Here is an 18,472-nt window from a genome sequence, read left to right as displayed (position 1 = left end):
ACTCATCTACCATGTTTTGTTGAGTTAACTTAGCCAAAGTCAGGCACAAAGAAACTCACCTGATTGATTATTATTCAAAATTGTTTTTGAAAAAAGTCCTTCTTGAGCAACTGTGTAAATGTGAGGGGCAAATGTTCCCCAACAGTCTTGGTCGTTTTACTCCTTTCTTTTAACATGCATTCAGAATTATAACATGTCTATTAACTGTTTTTCATACCTGTTTAACTGTTTCTCCAGTCTTTCTGGAAAAACTGATGAATGTTTTTTGCATAATCCAGAAAGCAAAGCAACAGATGTGTGAAAACATTCTCTTTTGCTGACAGTAAAGTAGCTGAGATACCTACGCTGTTCCACATCTGCTCAAATAAAGAAACAACTTTAATTCTACTTATACCAAATTCAATGTTAATGTATCTAACAAACATCTGTCACCTTTCTTTTACACTTGTTGTTGTCTAAATCTGTAATTTGCTGTAATTCGAGTACTTTAAATTAATCCAGGGTGTTATGTGTTCCCATTTTCCGCCTCAGTGGTTTTCAGCCTCCAGAACGAGCCGTACTACAAATACGTGTGGAATGGGAAGCTGTTGGAACGGGTCAAGGACATCGTGCATCAAGACTGGCTCATGTATATCATCCACGGCTTTTGTGGCCAGTCGAGTATCCTTTATAAACAAACAAATCCTTTTAAAAAAAAGTATTTAAATAGATAATCTATTAACAAAATACTTCAGTTCATTGATCATTTTTATGTATATTGACTGATCATTTCAGCAGAAGAAATTGCTTCTTCTCACACTATAATGCTGTAATTGTTTGGAGAATTATTTAAAAAAAATTCATTTGAATACAAAGATGTGTTAGGCAGCGTGATAAAACTGGACGTCATATTTATGCTCCCTTGTTGTACTTGGCGTCTATAGCTGCGCGTGGCAAACGCTGAGTAGCTGTACGTGATTCACCACAAACCTGCAGTGATTTGTGGTTGTTCTTTAAGACTTTAGTAAAACAGTTTGCTGAGCTGTTAAGCCACACTATCAGATCTGAAAACACCTGCGGCATCGCTCCATCTGGTAACTGAAGACAAAACACAGCGGCGTTGAGCCTCAGATGAGCAACACAGTTTTCTGCTTTCTTTGGATGTAACATATACTGTAAGTCCCGCATGCTTCTATTTCAATTTTGTCTTGGCTGGTGTGCCTTTGCGCCTAAGCAGCTTTTGCTTTAAATTTTTTAGGCGACACAAACCTCTGAAAGCTTCACGTGCATTTTATGAGCAGTTTATATGGTGTTGTAATGCAGCTCCACACGTGCTTTGGACATGATGACGGTCAAGTAAACAATCTGATTTATTGTGTTTAAAAAATGTGCCTCGGGTTAAGTAAAGATTTAAGTAATTTTCTCTCAGCTCCCCTGTATATAAATCATAGTCACCAAGGTAAAATGACTTTCAGTCCAAAAATTAATCAGATATTTTATGAGATTATTTTTTCGTGAATTATTTATTTTTCTGACAAACGCTGCAGATGGATTAGCTGTTGCAAAATCAGGGTGAACGCTGTCTCTTATCAGGCAGCGTGCTAGCACAGTGGCAGCGTGTGGGTGTTTAGAGTTTGCACAATTCCTGGAAAGTGTTTGGTTGTCAGGGTGTCAGTGAGGAGAGAGAAGTGCAATAACAAGAGATGCAGCAACCGAGCTGCTGAACTCAGACATTTGTAGGTGGAGAGATGTCGAAAAGCAGCCAAATGCAGTCCAAACGAAAGAATGCAGACCATGTTCTAAAAGACAGATTTTAATCAAAACTATACAAATTATGAAGTTTTGTGGGTTTATCCTATTCCATATTTGCAAAATGTACACTGGTATCAGTCTTGACCTATGCATGGTTCCTTTGCATATTTTGTATTCAGTTCATGATAGAAGAACACAGTTTTTACATTTCTATACTTGGCAGACATTTTCACCTGAAGTAACTTAAATTCACACAGACATTCCAGGAACTTCAGTGGAAATTGTGGACCTGCACACTAGTTCCATTTTGGGGTTCAGTGTGTTACCCAAAATCAGTTTCACTTGCAGGCATCACTACTCAGGATTCAAACCACCAACCTCTCAGTTAATGGACAGTCTGCTGTCAGTCTGAGAGACACACATTGCCTTTCTGTCTTTAAATTGGTTGAGTCTTCAACATATAATTTGAGGTTTTTATCTACTATACCTGAATGACACTTCAGTAATGTGTAATATTGCAGGTATGTTTTCAGATAACAGGAGTGCATTCTGTGTTTTTGCTATTCATCCTTAACCATCAGCTGCAGAACTTCTCATTTATGGTCGACCAGTTTACATCACTCTCATTGCCAGACGCTCAAGCAAATTTGCCGGGACCCGCTTCCTTAAAAGAGGAGCCAACTGTGAGGTAAAGCAGTTGCCAGGGCAACACAGCAGAATAGATGAAAGCAGAGTGGTGGGTTGCCAGGATGATTAACATGATTCAGGTTGATCACATGGGGTTAATCTAAACCAGTGCCTTTCCCCGTTTATGCATGAGTGTCTTTGTGGGTGTGTGTGTGTCTTTGTGAAATATATTTTATCTTTATCCTGTATGTTTTGTAAAATATTGGCAATAGGCAGGTCACAATTTTTACAGGTTTGTGTCGTCTTGTGTACTGACTAAGTACTAACCTTTAAAAAGTTTTAAATGTTCTACTTGTTTGTTGAAAAGATATACATAATATAACTGCTGAACATAAGACCAATAATAAGTGAAAAGTTCAGTTTGGTGTGCAGTTTGATTGAGGTGGATTTTGAAAATGGGTTTACTTGATGAAATACTGGAGTTAATGCTTCCTTTCTGCTTCTGTCTGTTTTTAGGGGGATGTAGCCAATGAGGTGGAGACAGAGCAGATTGTCCATGATGCTTCAGTTATGTCTTTCACAGCAGGGAGTTACTCTTCCTACGTCCAGGTGCGAGGTTCTGTCCCGCTGTACTGGTCCCAGGATATCTCCACCATAATGCCAAAACCCCCAATACGATGTAAGACTGCACGATTTTCATGCTGTTGGTGTTTTATATTTATGAATTGGTATAAGAATTGGATTTGACTGACATTGAAACTGCAAAACTTTAAATTAACTCCAGCCCAACTTGGATTTTTGTCGGAATAGTAAACACGATATATGCCAAGCATGGTGAAGTGAACAAATCAGAAGATATTAAAATATACAGTATTATTGGTGCCACAAGTGTTGAAAATGTAAGCATACTTTACATGAGGTGTAATACGTTTCACACAACTTCGCAAAGGGACATTTTGTAAATACGACAGAACCTTTGCTAAGGACAGGAAGACTGTCGCACTCTGTAGTTGAATTATTATGCTTCTTAAGGACAGTGTTAATTCCAGCAGCTGTCCAAAACCAGAAATAAGCTTGTAGTGAAAGAAGAGCTTTACTGCAGTGTGTTTTCTTCTCGGTCACTTGAACGAATATAAAAGGGAAAAGGTAACAGCAGGTCGGCCTCCTCCTGGTTTTCATTTTTATAGTCTTTCTTCAGCTTCAGTGTATGTGTGGAATGAAATAAGAAAAACAGGAGGCCCTGGAGAGAGGTGATCAGCTGTGTGTGTGTGTGTGTGTGTGTGTGTGTGTGTCTTGTGACACAGTATCTGTATTAAACCACAATCTTTTTTCCACCCAGGTTGCCCTTTAATTTATCCTTAGATGACATTACCTGTGAGCTAGAGACAGAGTGTATCCCTAAGATCCCTCTGCATATTGTTTTACCTCATCATCCTTCTCCCAGTTTGATCCTTTAAGACAGTCCTTATCTGACATTTCTCAAATGTTGCCCGGGTCTTGCACATACGTCTTGTTACATTTATCAGTGAATGTGACATATTCCCAATCAAACCAGAAAGAAAGTACAGATTATATCAGATCATCACGCCTTGTTTATTACAGTTTTAATGTTTATTTGATGTTGATGTAGTATTTCTTTTGTTTTTCTTGTCACTTAATGCTAACAAATTATACTGTATTTATTGTCTTTCTGATGCCTGATTATGCTTTTTTTCTCTCTCTCTCTCGCACTCTGTTTGAGGTGCTGCTCCATCCGGAGATGGGTGTGGTGTCTGCTTTGGAAACCCTCCTATCCTCTGCACCGACAACATTTCCTCCGTATTGTTTTGTGAATTGTTTTGTAATTTATATCTGTAGCATGGCCCAAGCAGAGGGTCACCCCTTTGAGTCTGGTCAGCTTGAGCTTTCTTCCTCAGAGGGAGTTTTTTCTTACCACTGTTGCCTGTGTGCTTGTTCTGGGGGTTAGTAAGGTTAGCCCTTACTTGTGTGAAGCTCCTTGAGGCAGCTCTGTTGTAATTTGGCACTATATAAATGAAAATAATTTGAAATTGACAAAACGAGGTGAGTCTCTCTGCACTAATAGTCCTCCATGAGACCATATGGTTGTTTTAGTTTTCTCATCACTGACATGACGGGCTGCCTGGTTGTGTTACTGCTGGAATTGTATGTGTCGCCCCTTAGTGAACTCAGTCTTGACCACTACAACTAAATTTAACTCAAGATTGTAGCAGAATAGTTCTCAAGGCTGAAGTCAGAAGGAAACATTTGTTCTGTATCCTTTGTGGTTTTATTCATCTATTGATTTTGACTTTATGAAACTGATTTCTTTCTTTTTTTTTTTTTTTCTTTTTTTTTGCTCCATCTCTGTGTTCTAAGGTCATTTTGTACTCATTCAGTTCAGCAAATTGCAGCCATGAAATAGTTTTGTGGATCAACTCAGATGAGTTCTGTAAGATTAATTGGCTGAAACAGTCACAAAACACTCAAATGTGTTTACATGCAGTTGTGCATTTTTGTCTTTTATTGTGATCCCAAGTCATATTCTGTTTTTTGTTGTTTCTTAGAGATACAATAGAAGATCCATATATATTGTGACAGTGGTAGTTATTATTTGATTATAACTTTGATACTGATGGGTTTAAGGGGACATGACAAGTTTGAGGTTATGTCTGTCACATTTGGCTGTTTCATCTTGTTTTCTGGTTTCTTGGTTGCCTTCCTCCACAGATATGTTAATCCTCAGATAGCTAATTGTTTTATCACTCTTTTTTTGGACACTCTTAATACCTTATGCCTTAATGCCTGGTGTCAATTATCAGATAACAGTTCGACCTCTCTTTCAGTGGATCAAGCTGACCCATATGCGCATGTTGCTGCTCTTCACTTCGACCAGATGCTGCAGAGATTCGGGTCACCGATTATAATCCTCAACTTGGTCAAGGTAAGAAACATGGAATTCAACCTCTGTGCTAAAATATGTTCCAAGACAAAATGATTTACTATGATTTTGATTTTGTTTTTATGTGCCTCTTTAGCTCTGTTCTGTTTGTTTTATTTTTATGAATTCATGTTCTTTGATTTTACTGTAAAGCGCTTTGGACACTGTGGTTGCTGTAAAGGGCTTTAGAAACAAATGTTGATTGATTGATGCCTTGTATGAATAATGTATCTTTATGATTACCCTAGAACTGGTGATTTGTTTTGAACTTTAAATTTTTGACTCTGGGAATTCACATAGTTGTACAACAACAGATGGTTTGTGTTCTTTCATGATGACTGCTGGAAATTTAGGACAGAACTACGGGACTCTAAAACATACCCAGAAATACAAGAATAATTTCCCCTACTTTTTCACCACTTCTGCAAGTCATTTACCGAAGTGGCTCACTGTTTTTGTGATTTGTATTTTTTGCATCTGTTGTTAAATTCTTGTGAACACAGTAAATGATAACAGTGCATGGAGGACTTTTACTTTCTGAAGCTGGGGTCTTCTACCGTTGGCGATTACTCAGTGCTTCCAAGTTTCACTTTCATATCAGATGCACATATTCTATGGACCAAGACCTTAGAAGAGCTGACATGTGGGTACTTTGTGACCCTTGTGACCTAATTTACAAGTAGGTCACAGTTAAAACCTTGTCACCATGATAATTCATCATTGCTTCCATGTATTTTGATCGTATCGGATACACGTGCACAAACGATACAAATGCATTTGTGTAATTTAGGCAATTATCCACATTTTTCCAGAAATTGTCTGGTATGCACCCAAGTGAATGTGCCACATATGTTGTAATCTTTCCCATTTGCATTGGCCATAGTTATCCCTGCACTCATTAGGGCATCTGCAACTGTGCAAAATAAAAACCTGCATTGGCTTTAGAAGGTTTATAAGCAAAAACTGCATGTCAGAAGTCAGAGTAGTGACTGTTGTTTAGCTAATGCTAATTTAGCTCTGAATACTGGAAACAAGGGGTTCAAAAGTTGGTAACAGGAACAAAAAAGATTGTGTAATATTACATATTTGGGCCGAGCAGTGCAGTGCTCAGAACAAAGTAGCATGTTTACATCTGGAGTTTGGTCCTTGAGCACCAGACTGTGTCTGACCACTGCTCGTAGTGGTTGGATTGTATTTAACTGTAACTAAGATGGGTTAAATGCAGAGGACAAATTTCATTTACAATGGTGATAAAGGTCCTTCTCTTCTTCTTATGTTTTCCATTATTTCTCCATGTAACACCAATTTGTTGAAATATCTTATTTTCAGGAGCTACACTCCACAAAAGCCAAACATTGTTCAACAATGACATCTACACTTACCCTTTCTTTTACAATAGTAATGAGAGATCTGGCCTGAGGGACCAATTGCTCCCACTAAATTGATACTGTAGAGATATCTGGGACCTGTCATTTGAATCCTCCCTGATGTGACCCAGAAAAAGTAAGTTGAGGTCGGCACCTTCTGAATTCATGTGAGAGGCTTGTGAGATAAACTTGTAACCCAAATATCTTGGAGCTCTGATTATTTGATGTTGAGTACTGCGACATAAAGGCCATGAATGCTCCTGCAGTGCAGCAACAGGAGCTAAAAAGTTGGCCTGTGCTAGGCACAGGTGTTTTATACTCAACATTGTCTCTATAGAAGTTACTAAAATTTCAGCCATAACATGAAACTAGTTATCATACATAAACATAAATATACCATACATACACTATGTACAGCCCAGCCTGGGGAAGTAACCTGCAGTAGATTGGAGTCCTGTTCAGTGGGAGTCATAGACACTTGTATGCTTCACACTGCGATATCCAGGAATAAGCACTGGCCCAGTATGTTTCAGGGCTTATATAGTATAGGAACAAAACATTTATTTGAAATCAAGCATACTGTATTTATCATTTAAAAGTGACATCTTCACATTACAAGATAATGTGTAGTGCAAATGAAGATGAAGTGCTTTTGCCTCACAGCAAGGAGGTCCCTGCTTGAGATCTGGCATGGTCTTTTCTCTGTGGAGGTTGCATGGTCTCCCCGTGTTTGGGTGGGTTCCCTGTGGGTACTCAGATGTCCTCCCACTTCCAACAACATGCAGCTTCGGTGAACTGGAAACAGTGAATTTGAGCAAAGGTGTGAGTGGAAGAGTGTGAATATTTGTGTTGGTTCCATTCACCCAGTGGCTGCTGGGATAGGCTCCAATACCCGTGACACTAAACAGAACTAAGCAAGTTTAGAAAATGAATGAATGAAAGAATAATTTTTCATGCTGTTACATTTTGCTACTCAGCTGGCTTGTTATATAATTATCTTTATCATATTATACCTGCATATGCCTTCAAGGCAAAAAAGTAACATTCTTGGCAAAGGCCAAGTTGGTCATGTAGCATAAATTCAACCAGCAGTATTTCATTTTCTGAAGTCAGAACTGTACTTCAGCGCTGAAGGCCAGAGAGGCTTTGGAAAAAAAAAAAAAAAAAAATCAGATCCACTAATGACGCCATTCATGATCACAATTAAAACAGTGTTTAAATCCACAAGAAACCTGCTTTTGAAATCAACCCAGCAATTAGCATGAAAGATAATTACATTGTGAATTATGGTAATGAGACAGTAGAATTCCTGGAAACATGATGCTCATGTAATGCTACATGTCACTTTGTTTGTCAAAGCTGCAACAGTTAACGTGCAAATGATTTTTCATTTTCACATCTGTCTCCCAGTGTGTACCTCTGTTGCTTGAGCAGTTTTTGTTTGTCAAGCACATGTATGGCCACGCTTGAGCACACAGCCAGACACGCCGTGTATTGGGATTCGTGCTCACGTTGTCATTTGTAGGTGCAGCCACGAACTGAGGGACCAATCGTGGGCCTCAGTGGGCTGCACAAGCTCCAGCCATGTGAATTTGCAGACTGTGGGCAGTTGGGGAGGGGACCCCTGCTTCTCCATGCCTCTCTCACCCCAGAGACGTAGAAAGAGGAAAAAAGAACTAGCACTTAACCATGAAGGCATGACATTCTGGGGTCAGTGTGGCTATGAAAGGTCGTAGATGGTGCATGGTTTTGTCATGGGCTAATGCACGCTGCTGGGTGTGTGAGTGTGCGTGTGCATAAAGACCGAGGGATTGAGGAGCAGTCCACGTGGCCCAACATGTGAATCACTTATCCACGCAGCTCACTAATTTGGTGTCTTTTCTTTTTGAAAATTGCAGCTGAAATAACAACAGCCACCTGATACAGGGCCATTACTCACTAATGCCTAAATAAAAAATAAATAGCAGGGCAAAGCACATGTTGAGTGCATGATAATAACAGCATCATCCATTTAATTTATTAAAATGCCTGTGTTTTGCCTTTCTTTGAAGCTGTTTTTATACGCAGTTCTTTTTATTCATGAACTGTTATGCAGTGCATCAGCTTCTTTCTGAGCCTGAAGTTTAGGAATGACATACAATCATTAGTTTTCCCATGTTCACGTGATGTGGATGTTTACTGATGTGAATCCATATGAATGAGTTTTGTATTGTTGAGTTTTACTTTGTCAGATAATGTGTGTGTAATTTGACTGGATAGTGTGTTTGTTTGTTGCTGTTTATTGTCTCACCTTTTGACCCCATCATATTAGGGTTAAAAGGAAATCATCAATATAAGTTCAAAGTGCAGGTTTTCATCTTTAATTTTAGTAATAATGAGTAGTTCATATTAAAATCAGTTTGGAAATTGAAGCACACTTTGTAATTGTAGAGCAGGTCGCTGAGTGGATAAGGAGTTGGCCTGCCAATATGTTGTAGACCAGGGTTCTAATCTCGCTCATGCGACCTGTCTCTGTCCTTAGAGAAGACACTTAATCTACATTGTCTCAGTCCACCCAATTGTAAAAGGGTACTGGCCTCATCTGGGGAAGTAACCTGCATCAAACTGTCGTACCATCCAGCGGGCGTTGTAGACACTCATCCACTTGATGCTGCAGAGTCCAGAGATAAACACCGGCACCAGTAGGGCTCAGGGCCTATACAGGACTTACTTCTTTTTCTTTGTTGTAAATGGGTCATCCCATTAAAAGGGACTTGCTCATATTTCAATAAAAGGTATTGAGTTGACTTCAAGTCTGGAATTTGAATTCTTTCTCTCAAGATGAAGTCCAGAGAGGTTGAAACTCCTAGTAAAGAAAGTCAATAATCCAGTGAAACAAGTCAGTAGTCCAGTGAAGAATCCAACAAAGCTCTCACAGAGAGGGCAAAAATGAAATGTGTGGCCAAATAAAGTTTTATATTTTGGAAAAGAAAGAACACTAGGTGGCAGATTGGTGCTGAATTATTTGTCTTCAGAATATTTTGTCTTGTAGTTATCTTACTCTGTCACCATGGAGATACCATTATGCATTAAAAAATTATATAATTTAAAAGTTTAAAAACTTTATACTATATGCTTTGTGTGTTATTCTAGCTGAGAATTTTCTTTTTCTTTTTTTTTGTACTTAGCTACTTCTGTTGCTCCAACAGTCACACTTCCCCTGTGGTGAATGTGGGAAGTGCAGCTCACATTGTCACTTTAATTTTGGACAAAAATGGTTGGAAGGAACAGGGGTAGATGGAGCACTGCACATGTGGCCATGCGGCTTGCAGCGAGTATAGCATGTGTGTGTGTGTGTGTGTGTGTGTGTGCGCCTTTACACTTTCCAAATGGATCTACCCTCAGTTCTGTGCATTCTGCTGTGCGTCTCCGTGCTTGGACAGACTTCAGTGAGCTAATTAATAGCTGCAAAATGTTTTGCATCTTCTTATAGCCTCATGCAAGTGATGCAGGACTGATGTTTGTCTTTTAAATATGATCTGCTCAGCTCTCAGGAGTGGATCCAGTGTCATAAATGTGTGTTTCTCATTTTTCTTCAAGAAAAAGGAGAAGAGGAAACATGAGAGGATTTTAAGTGAAGAGCTTCTCCCAGCTGTGATCAACCTAAACCAGTTCCTTCCTCCAGAACACTGGATTGACTACATCGCCTGGGACATGGCCCGCTACACGAAGAGGTTGTCTAGAATGAAATGCTAATGTTTGTTCACTTAAAATGTGTTTTGAACTATCTGAGATTTGGGTTGTCACTGTGGTGTTATACAATGTCATTCATCATCACACAACTGTCATGGCTGACATTTTAGTGGACAGATGTATTTTGTAAAAAGAAACAGAGCAAACTTGAATGTTTCAAATACAACCTTGTGGTGTTCTCGTGTTGTATGTGGTAAGAGTTCACTACAACACAAAGTGAGCCGATAGGTTGCAGGTTCGATCTGTAGGTCCTCCATCAGCTGCTTCATTTGCTCTTATTTGGGAAAACCCCAAATTAAGATTTTGTTCAACAAACTGTGTATATACATATAGCTGATGTGTTTTTTTCCTCTTGCTGTCTCTTCCTCAGTAAGTTGTGTAACGTGCTGGACCATCTGAGTATGATCGCAGAGAATGTGGTCAAACGAACAGGCTTCTTCATAAATCGCGCTGACTTCTACTGTCATACTCTCAGACCAGATGACAGGTGAGATGTTTCCGATCACCATCTGTGCAATTTTAAAATGTTCTTTTAAAATCCGTTCTTGCATATACTGCAAATACCAGAGGTGGAAAAGCCGCCTTCAGTGACTACACGCTGTCCTTCTGTACATGTGCACCTGTAAATAGCTCATGTAATACGAAGTGTAAATGGAGTTGAACCTCAGTGAAGTCTTCTGCTAACGTTAGTGTGCTTACTGCACGTCTGGCTGAATATTACTGCTGTGTTATGTAACTGAATGACCCGCCTGTGGCAGTATTTATTAGCCTGTGTTTTATATTCCCTACAGAATTTCAATTAGTTTTTAATTCAGAATAGATGAGATCACACACTCACATGTTCCCATACACACTCATAAGCAAAAGGCATAATATATGCATTATCTTTTATTTCCTTTCTAAGGATTTTGCCTTCTGTTGCCTTCACAGTGGACATGAATTGGACATAGCTGGGAGATTGTTAATGCTGCCTTCCCTTCTTTATATCTAGTGTTTCTTTCTGTCCTCACTGCCACTTGTCATTCATCACACATTTTATGAGACAAATGCTGACGCGTTAACAGAAAATAATCACAAGTTTGTTTAATAAAAGATTGATTCTGCCTTGTCAGATGTGAAGATTTGGAACTTTTTTCTTTATTTACTTTCTAATTAATTCCTTTTTTTTCTTTTTTGTTCCTGAAATTTGAATATCTTCAGTCCAAATTAAATGAAATAATCTCCACCTTGGACTGTTAGATATGTTTTTTCATCTTGTCTGACATTTTATTGACTCTGTGATTAATCATGTAAATAATCAAAAGGTTGATCAATAATAGAAAATCAGCAGTACCTCACATACACCATTTTTCACTCGTACATCCTCTTTCACTGTTCTCTCTCACGACACTTCCTCTCATGATGCATTTGATTTTGAACACTTAACTTGCTGCTGTGTGCTTTGCACATTCTCATTTAAACTTTTTAATCTTTCACAGGTGGGGCGATGTAGGTAGACACGTCACATGTAATGGACGGGTGCAGGTATGCCACATGACAATCTCTCACATCGCAATTTTGTTTTTTACGTAGGCAGAAGACGCCTTTGTCTTTTGCATATTACTTGAAGGTAATACGGATGGCACTGCAAATACAGTGAACTGACGTCAAACCATGGTGGATAATGAACCCCTGTCATGTGATCAGTTCATGGTGTTGAGATTTCTAGGTCAAGCATACAGCTTTTGTCACAACAGCACATCACAGCATTTGAAAGATTGTTGCCATTTACTGCAGAAGCGGCCAACTAGGGCAATATATTGTCGTAGTTATACTAAATAATGACCTATTCTGTGATTTAAAAAGATCTTGCATGTTCTTGTCATGATTTTTGTTTTATTCTGTAATGACTTTAAAGAGAATTGCAGGTGCACACTGTAAGACCTGGTACATAAATCCAGCTCAAACATTTTGAGGTCAACAGTTGACTTCAAAATATTTATGTTTGGTTAGACTGATTCATTGGGTTTTACAGAGTATACTGTAAAATAAAAGTTGGACTTGATACTGTGGTTTCATGTTTTTCTTGTCTTTATTTATTTTAATACAGAAATATCACCCTTCAAACAGTGACAGTAACCTTTATATGACTTTGTTGTCACTATTGTAGACTGGAGTATTGCGTACCAACTGTGTGGACTGTCTGGACCGGACCAACACTGCCCAGTTCATGGTTGGGAAGTGTGCGCTGGCCTATCAGCTTTATGCCTTGGGAATGATTGACAAGCCCAAGCTCCAGTTTGATACTGACTGTGTGCGGTAAAGCATCTTGGAGTTGTACTAGATTGTTTTCCATCTGTGTGTTTTATCCACTGGTGTCACTTGTTGACAAAAAAGAAAGTGCGTGTGTTGAATACTGGTTTGTAGACCGATACTAACACTTGGGGTCGTCCAGGTGCTTGTGTGTCCCTGTACGTTTATTGGGTTTAATGTACTGTGTGTTTCTGCAGGTTGTTTGAGGAGCTATATGAGGACCACGGGGACACTTTGTCTTTGCAGTATGGCGGCTCCCAGCTGGTCCACAGGGTTAAGACCTACCGCAAGATTGCACCATGGACACAGCACTCGAAAGACATCATGCAGACGCTCTCACGTTACTACAGCAACGCTTTCTCAGGTACATGTGGATCCACACGGTTAGTTCATGTGGATACACATGACTAATTCACATTCCTGTTCTGCCTGAAGTGGACATACTTGCCCACATGTGGGGTTTTTTGGCATCAGCCCACCTCCATGCATGAACTGGCACATCACTTAATTCTATAGATTATGAAGGTTGATGTCAATCATCTCATTTGTTATTTTTCTTCATTTATATTACCATTGATCCTCATTTCAGAAGGTTTATGCATCGAACTGTGAAGCTGAATATGTCATTTCTTTATATTACCACAGAAACAAAGACTTTCTTTTCACGTACACACTGTAAAAATCTATTAAACAAGGGCTCTCATTAGAGTGGACTCATTTCCAATGGTCCACCTAGCAATTTAAAGTCTGCCATGCCGGTGTACACCATTGATTTTAGTGCCCACATTTTTCATAAACTCCGTATTATCTCAGTTTTATTCCACTCGTCAATTAATGACTCATCTACTTATCACTCCCGAATATGTAGAGCCATTCCTGTCTGTGTATCCTCAGCCTTTGAGAGGTGTGTGGAAAGAGCTTATGGATTCATGAGGTCACTGGACTGAGCTGTTTGGTGATGCTGATTTCATTGCAGGAGAATGGAGGTCCAAGTCTTTAGGGTTCTGGTACTTCCTGTCTTACTGTGTGGTTGTGAGACTTAGATGCCAACCAGTGACCTAAGGCGATGACTGGGTGGCTTTATTACTAGGTCTCTTCCAAGGGATACAATTGGAAGGACTTTTTGCTAAAGATGCGGTTTCTTAGGAAGACTGAGTTGAGCAGTATCACCCTTTTGTGGGGGAAAGTCAGCTTAGATATTTTGACCATGTGGAGTATTTCTCCAGTGGCTGGAAAAGGCCATGGGGATGCCCCCTGTTTACCTGCCTGCAGCAGATAGATGGCTACCTTTGAGATGTGGGGATGGACCGGTTGTCTGCCTGGGTGGTTGCCATCCTGGACATAGAACAGTTCTGTGGTGTGGTGGATGTGGCGATGTGTGACACCAGGCTTGATGTAATCAACTTTTGACAGACAAGGATGGTACTTAGTGGCAGAAATTTAACATTCTCCATGAAACAAGCATCACGTAAAATCAGCATTTTAACAGCAGGCATACCTTTGCTACATTGAGGCACAGTCCCTCTGTTCCACATTTTAGATCAAACTTGGAACACTAAGTGTCTTACCAAATGATGAATCACATAACATTACAGACCGTAAAAATATTTGTGATATGAATGACCACTCCTACTAGAGGGTGATGTGTTTGTTGCCATGGAGAGAAAAATCACCATATGAACAAAAAATGAGTATCATCTGCATATACACAAATATAATTGTTTTTGATAACGCATGTGACTCTTAATATAAAATATAAGCAGTTTTAGTGATGATACTGATTCTCCTGAATCACCACATACAGTTTTGCTCAAAGATGCAGTTACGTTCATGTAGATGAAATGATTTTATCATAACATTGTATTTTATTAAAAAAAACTGGTCCCAGATGTCAATACATGGTTAGTACTTAACCATATTTACCCCCTGAAGAGTAGATGAGCTAATTAGGTTTTAAAGTTGTTTAATACTTACACCTACCCGTGTAGCCATTATTTGACAACACTTTATGGTACAGGCATTATTGATACCAGTGTGGTAATTAGTGTGTTATTAGTGTGTTAATTAATTCCAACAGCCCTAACTCGAGAGTATTTGAAAAGACAATATCTGGACTGTAAACCTACTGTGTTTGTTGGAGTCCCTCAAAGAAACGCCTTGTTTGTCTTACAGATTGTTAATTAATGCCGGGGTTAGCAGCATTTTAGCATTTTATTTAGTGGACATTATAGAAATGTATTATATAGAAATACATTATAGACATGTAGAAATGTATGAATTAATTATTAGAAATCTGTCCTACTTGACCTAGTACATCCACCTTGTTCCTGTGTTTGTGCTTGACTCTTGACATTTACTTTATTTGGGGGGGTATTGGATCATTGACTGATGCCAGCATGGAGCCCAGAAAGTATTAGTTTGTTCATAGAGACTAAAATGTCAAGTGTGTGTGTGTTCACACACACACACACACACACACACACACACACACTTCATTCTGCCAAGCCACTGAATATTCTAAAGCCAAAGAAAAGCTGTAATGGAGCAGTCTCTCAGCCAGTGTCTGGTGTCAGTGTGCTCTTTTATAAAGACACAACCATTTTCTTGCATTTAGCGGTGCTTCTGATGACTTGTTTGTGTCAAGCTCACACACAGCAGTTCAAACTTCAGCTGTAATTGTTAGCACAATAATGTTACTAAATTTATGGTAAGTTAGTGTGTGCGTTTGTTTGTGTGTTGGTGCGTTTGAGCAACAATTAAACCTTTTAAGATTTGTCATACAGCTGCTGTACATTCATGTTTGGGGTCGTGTGTGTATGGGGGGGGCATAATCTTGCCTAGAGTATCAAAATGGCTAGAGCCGGCACTGCCTATGGTCAATTCAGAGTCGCCAAATCACCTAAGCTGCATGTGTTTGGAAGTGGGAGGAAGTTGGAGCACCCAGAGTCAACCCACGTAAACACCACTAAGCTGTCTAGGATATATAATAACTTGTTTGTGCTTTCAAATGACTGATTACCAATATGCATTATTCACTTTTAGGCTTCCTTTTGATCTTGATCTTGACATGGACAGCTTAGATTTCATACTGTTTTAATTTTATTTGCGACTGAAATGTTAGATGTTTGTAGTTGTTACAAGTAATCTGGTTATCTTTGATGTCACTTTAGGACAGATCAGTTGATGTATGAGAATATCTAGAAATTTACTCTTGGGGGGGGGGCAGATCACCTGCCCTATCACTCTGTTTTTAATGTAACAATTGTGATTTAAAAATGATGATCAAAAATTCCCTTCTCTTACTCTGACAGATGCGGACAGACAAGATGCCATCAACTTGTTTCTCCAAGTCTATGAGCCATCAGAGACCAAACCACATCTGTGGGAACTGCCCACGGATTTCTACCTGCACCAGAGCAGCACCATGGCCTTGCCACATGACAGACGCAGGTTCATGACACAAACATTCACAAACCCAGGTCCACAGGTGCAAGCACACACAAATTTAAGGGCGGCCTGTTTTACATGTTTTTGCTTTAGTAGTCATTGCTGTCAGTTGTTATACTTTAGGAGGAAAATGTGAAACATTCCATCTTACAATATTAAACGTTTTTATTTATTTTTTGGATGTTTCACTTTATTTATTTGTTTATTTTATTGTGTGTTTGTTCAGCTTTGTTCAGATTTGTGCCAAAGATTGAGCACCCACTGCAAAATCAAGCTTGTTTCATGATAGTAACTTGTATTTTGCGCTGTCTTTCAAATTGCATATTATGTTTAAAATTGATTTATTATTCTACCTGTTATGGGTATGTGTTGCCATTTCTTTACTCATTTACTGGTTTGGTGCTTTAATGTCACTCTTTTGGCTGTTTTACAACAGCCACTTTTGCCCTGCCGTGGTTCTGTTTGTTCTCTTAAGTATGTTGTCATGTATGGTACTGACATGCATATTGTGTGCTTTCACAGAGACAGACCCACATATTTTGTTGTATTTGATTTTGTGTAATGCAGACTACGAGTCTAAGTAGCACAACGCAGTCAGAAAGTGCACATTTCCTCAAATTGGTCATATTAAGTGAAGGCCTGTGATGTATTCAGGAGATTCACAGTGTGAGAGCCAGACAGGCCACTTTTCATATCTAGGTCATGTGAAGTCATTGTGGAAGGGGTTCACATCCAAACAAGGCTAATACATTTGTGTGTCTTTGTAGCTACACACAGTGGTGGTCAGAAGGAACCATGTCCTCTCTTCCATTGGCCTATGATGAAGGTAGCTCCTAATTGCTACAATAGGCAAAGATGCTGATGGTGACTTTGAATGAGTTACAAGCTTCAGTGGATGGGATTGGACAAAGTGGGCACATGGAAATTTTTGTTGCTTCACCAACTACAGCTTCATCATAGAGTGGCACAAAGAAAAACTTTAAAAAGTAAAGATTTATGGACTCTAGCCTTGAGGTTCTTCTGTGTCTTCCTTTAAATCAGATCCTTCTTTTGTTCACTTCATCCAGAAACTGTAACTATTGAAGCAACAGACAAAAGTTGACCAGCTTGTAACTCCTTCAGAATTGGCATCTGTGTCTTGGAAACATCTCCCACTTGTCTGCTCTGTTCATATAACTGTGTTTTTGAAATGTGTCTGCTCTGATACACTACCATCCGGTTTGTATTTATCACTAATTGAACTGCAGTAGAAATTCAACAACTGGAAAATGTTCTCATGTCCATCCTCTGAATCTTCAAAAAGAATTAAACTGGATGTAGGCATCATAATGTAGATGAGCCATGTCTGTGTAAATATGTTACACTGTAAATATGTTTGCATCTAACTGTGTTTACAGTTTGTGTGGATTATATGTTGAGCTCATTGTGTGTGTGTGTGTGTGTGTGTGTGTGTGTGTGTGTGTGTGTGTGTGTGTGTGTGTGTGTGTGTGTGTGTGGCTGCAGTCCCCAGTGAGGACACCATGAAGAAGGTTAAAGTGAAGCGAGTGAACCGCTTTGATGAGAGTATCGACATCTATACAGAATTTTTCAAACCTTACGAGATCACCTCCTTTGATGGGACCTTCTGCATCGCTAAGACCAACTCTACAAGGTGGCTGCACTCATATGCATGATCACAAGTATCCACAGGCAAAATGTCTCATCGCTGAATAATTTTCTAAAGGCATAATAGGTGAACCTTTAGCCATAACTGGGAAACTTTTCCCCAATCAAGAAGTCAAATGTGTTTAGAAATTGTAATGTTAGTCTGGATGATGTTGACTTAAAAACTAAATCCCAAAAATGATATGGCAAACGTTCAAGAGACCTGATGATGTGAAGTGTTAAAATAAGGACTTTTCCTGCTTTCTTCTGGTTATCAAGGGAGTTTATGCCGAAGACGGTCGGCGTGGATCCAAGTCCATTTACGGTTCGCAAGCCGGAGGAAACGGGGAAATCTGTGCTTGTGTAAGTGAACGTTATTTCAGTCTGCCTTATTTTTTTGTTTGTTTGTTTATGGTATCATAAATCTTTAATCAATGTGTCCTCCTGCATGCATGAATGGCTTTATTTTACGCTGTAATCATAATTAACATTATGTGCTTTTACTTGAAGGTATACTTCTATGATGAGGTGTCAATGCCCATGGGCAGTTTTTTACAGAATTGGAGTCCTGTTTTCCTTTGTAAATTACACATGTTTTATAAGAAACAACAATAATCAGGCTTCTTTATACAAATTTTAATTTTAATCTCAAAGTGAAAACAAGACCTCAACAAGGTAGTCCAAGTTAAATAAG

The 18,472-nt window shown here is 39.1% G+C and overlaps 1 protein-coding gene across 2 annotated transcripts in view; it reads left to right on the top strand.

Moving 5' to 3' along the window:
• Positions 1-18,472, top strand: part of fig4a (FIG4 phosphoinositide 5-phosphatase a) — a 45,457-nt gene that overhangs the window by 15,120 nt on the left and 11,865 nt on the right. For both annotated transcript variants that reach the window (XM_034161828.1, XM_034161829.1), the window contains exons 8-20: positions 532-660; positions 2,319-2,419; positions 2,875-3,037; positions 5,202-5,299; positions 10,243-10,376; positions 10,766-10,882; positions 11,874-11,919; positions 12,545-12,693; positions 12,885-13,051; positions 15,999-16,137; positions 16,902-16,960; positions 17,638-17,785; positions 18,058-18,141. In XM_034161828.1, coding sequence (XP_034017719.1) covers positions 532-660; positions 2,319-2,419; positions 2,875-3,037; positions 5,202-5,299; positions 10,243-10,376; positions 10,766-10,882; positions 11,874-11,919; positions 12,545-12,693; positions 12,885-13,051; positions 15,999-16,137; positions 16,902-16,960; positions 17,638-17,785; positions 18,058-18,141 — 1,534 coding nt within the window. The remainder of the gene's footprint in view (positions 1-531; positions 661-2,318; positions 2,420-2,874; positions 3,038-5,201; positions 5,300-10,242; positions 10,377-10,765; positions 10,883-11,873; positions 11,920-12,544; positions 12,694-12,884; positions 13,052-15,998; positions 16,138-16,901; positions 16,961-17,637; positions 17,786-18,057; positions 18,142-18,472) is intronic.

This window comes from Thalassophryne amazonica, chromosome 21 (assembly GCF_902500255.1).
Source record: "Thalassophryne amazonica chromosome 21, fThaAma1.1, whole genome shotgun sequence".
In the NCBI taxonomy this organism is placed as follows: Eukaryota; Metazoa; Chordata; class Actinopteri; order Batrachoidiformes; family Batrachoididae; genus Thalassophryne; species Thalassophryne amazonica.
This window is presented reverse-complemented; position numbering and strand designations above follow the sequence as displayed.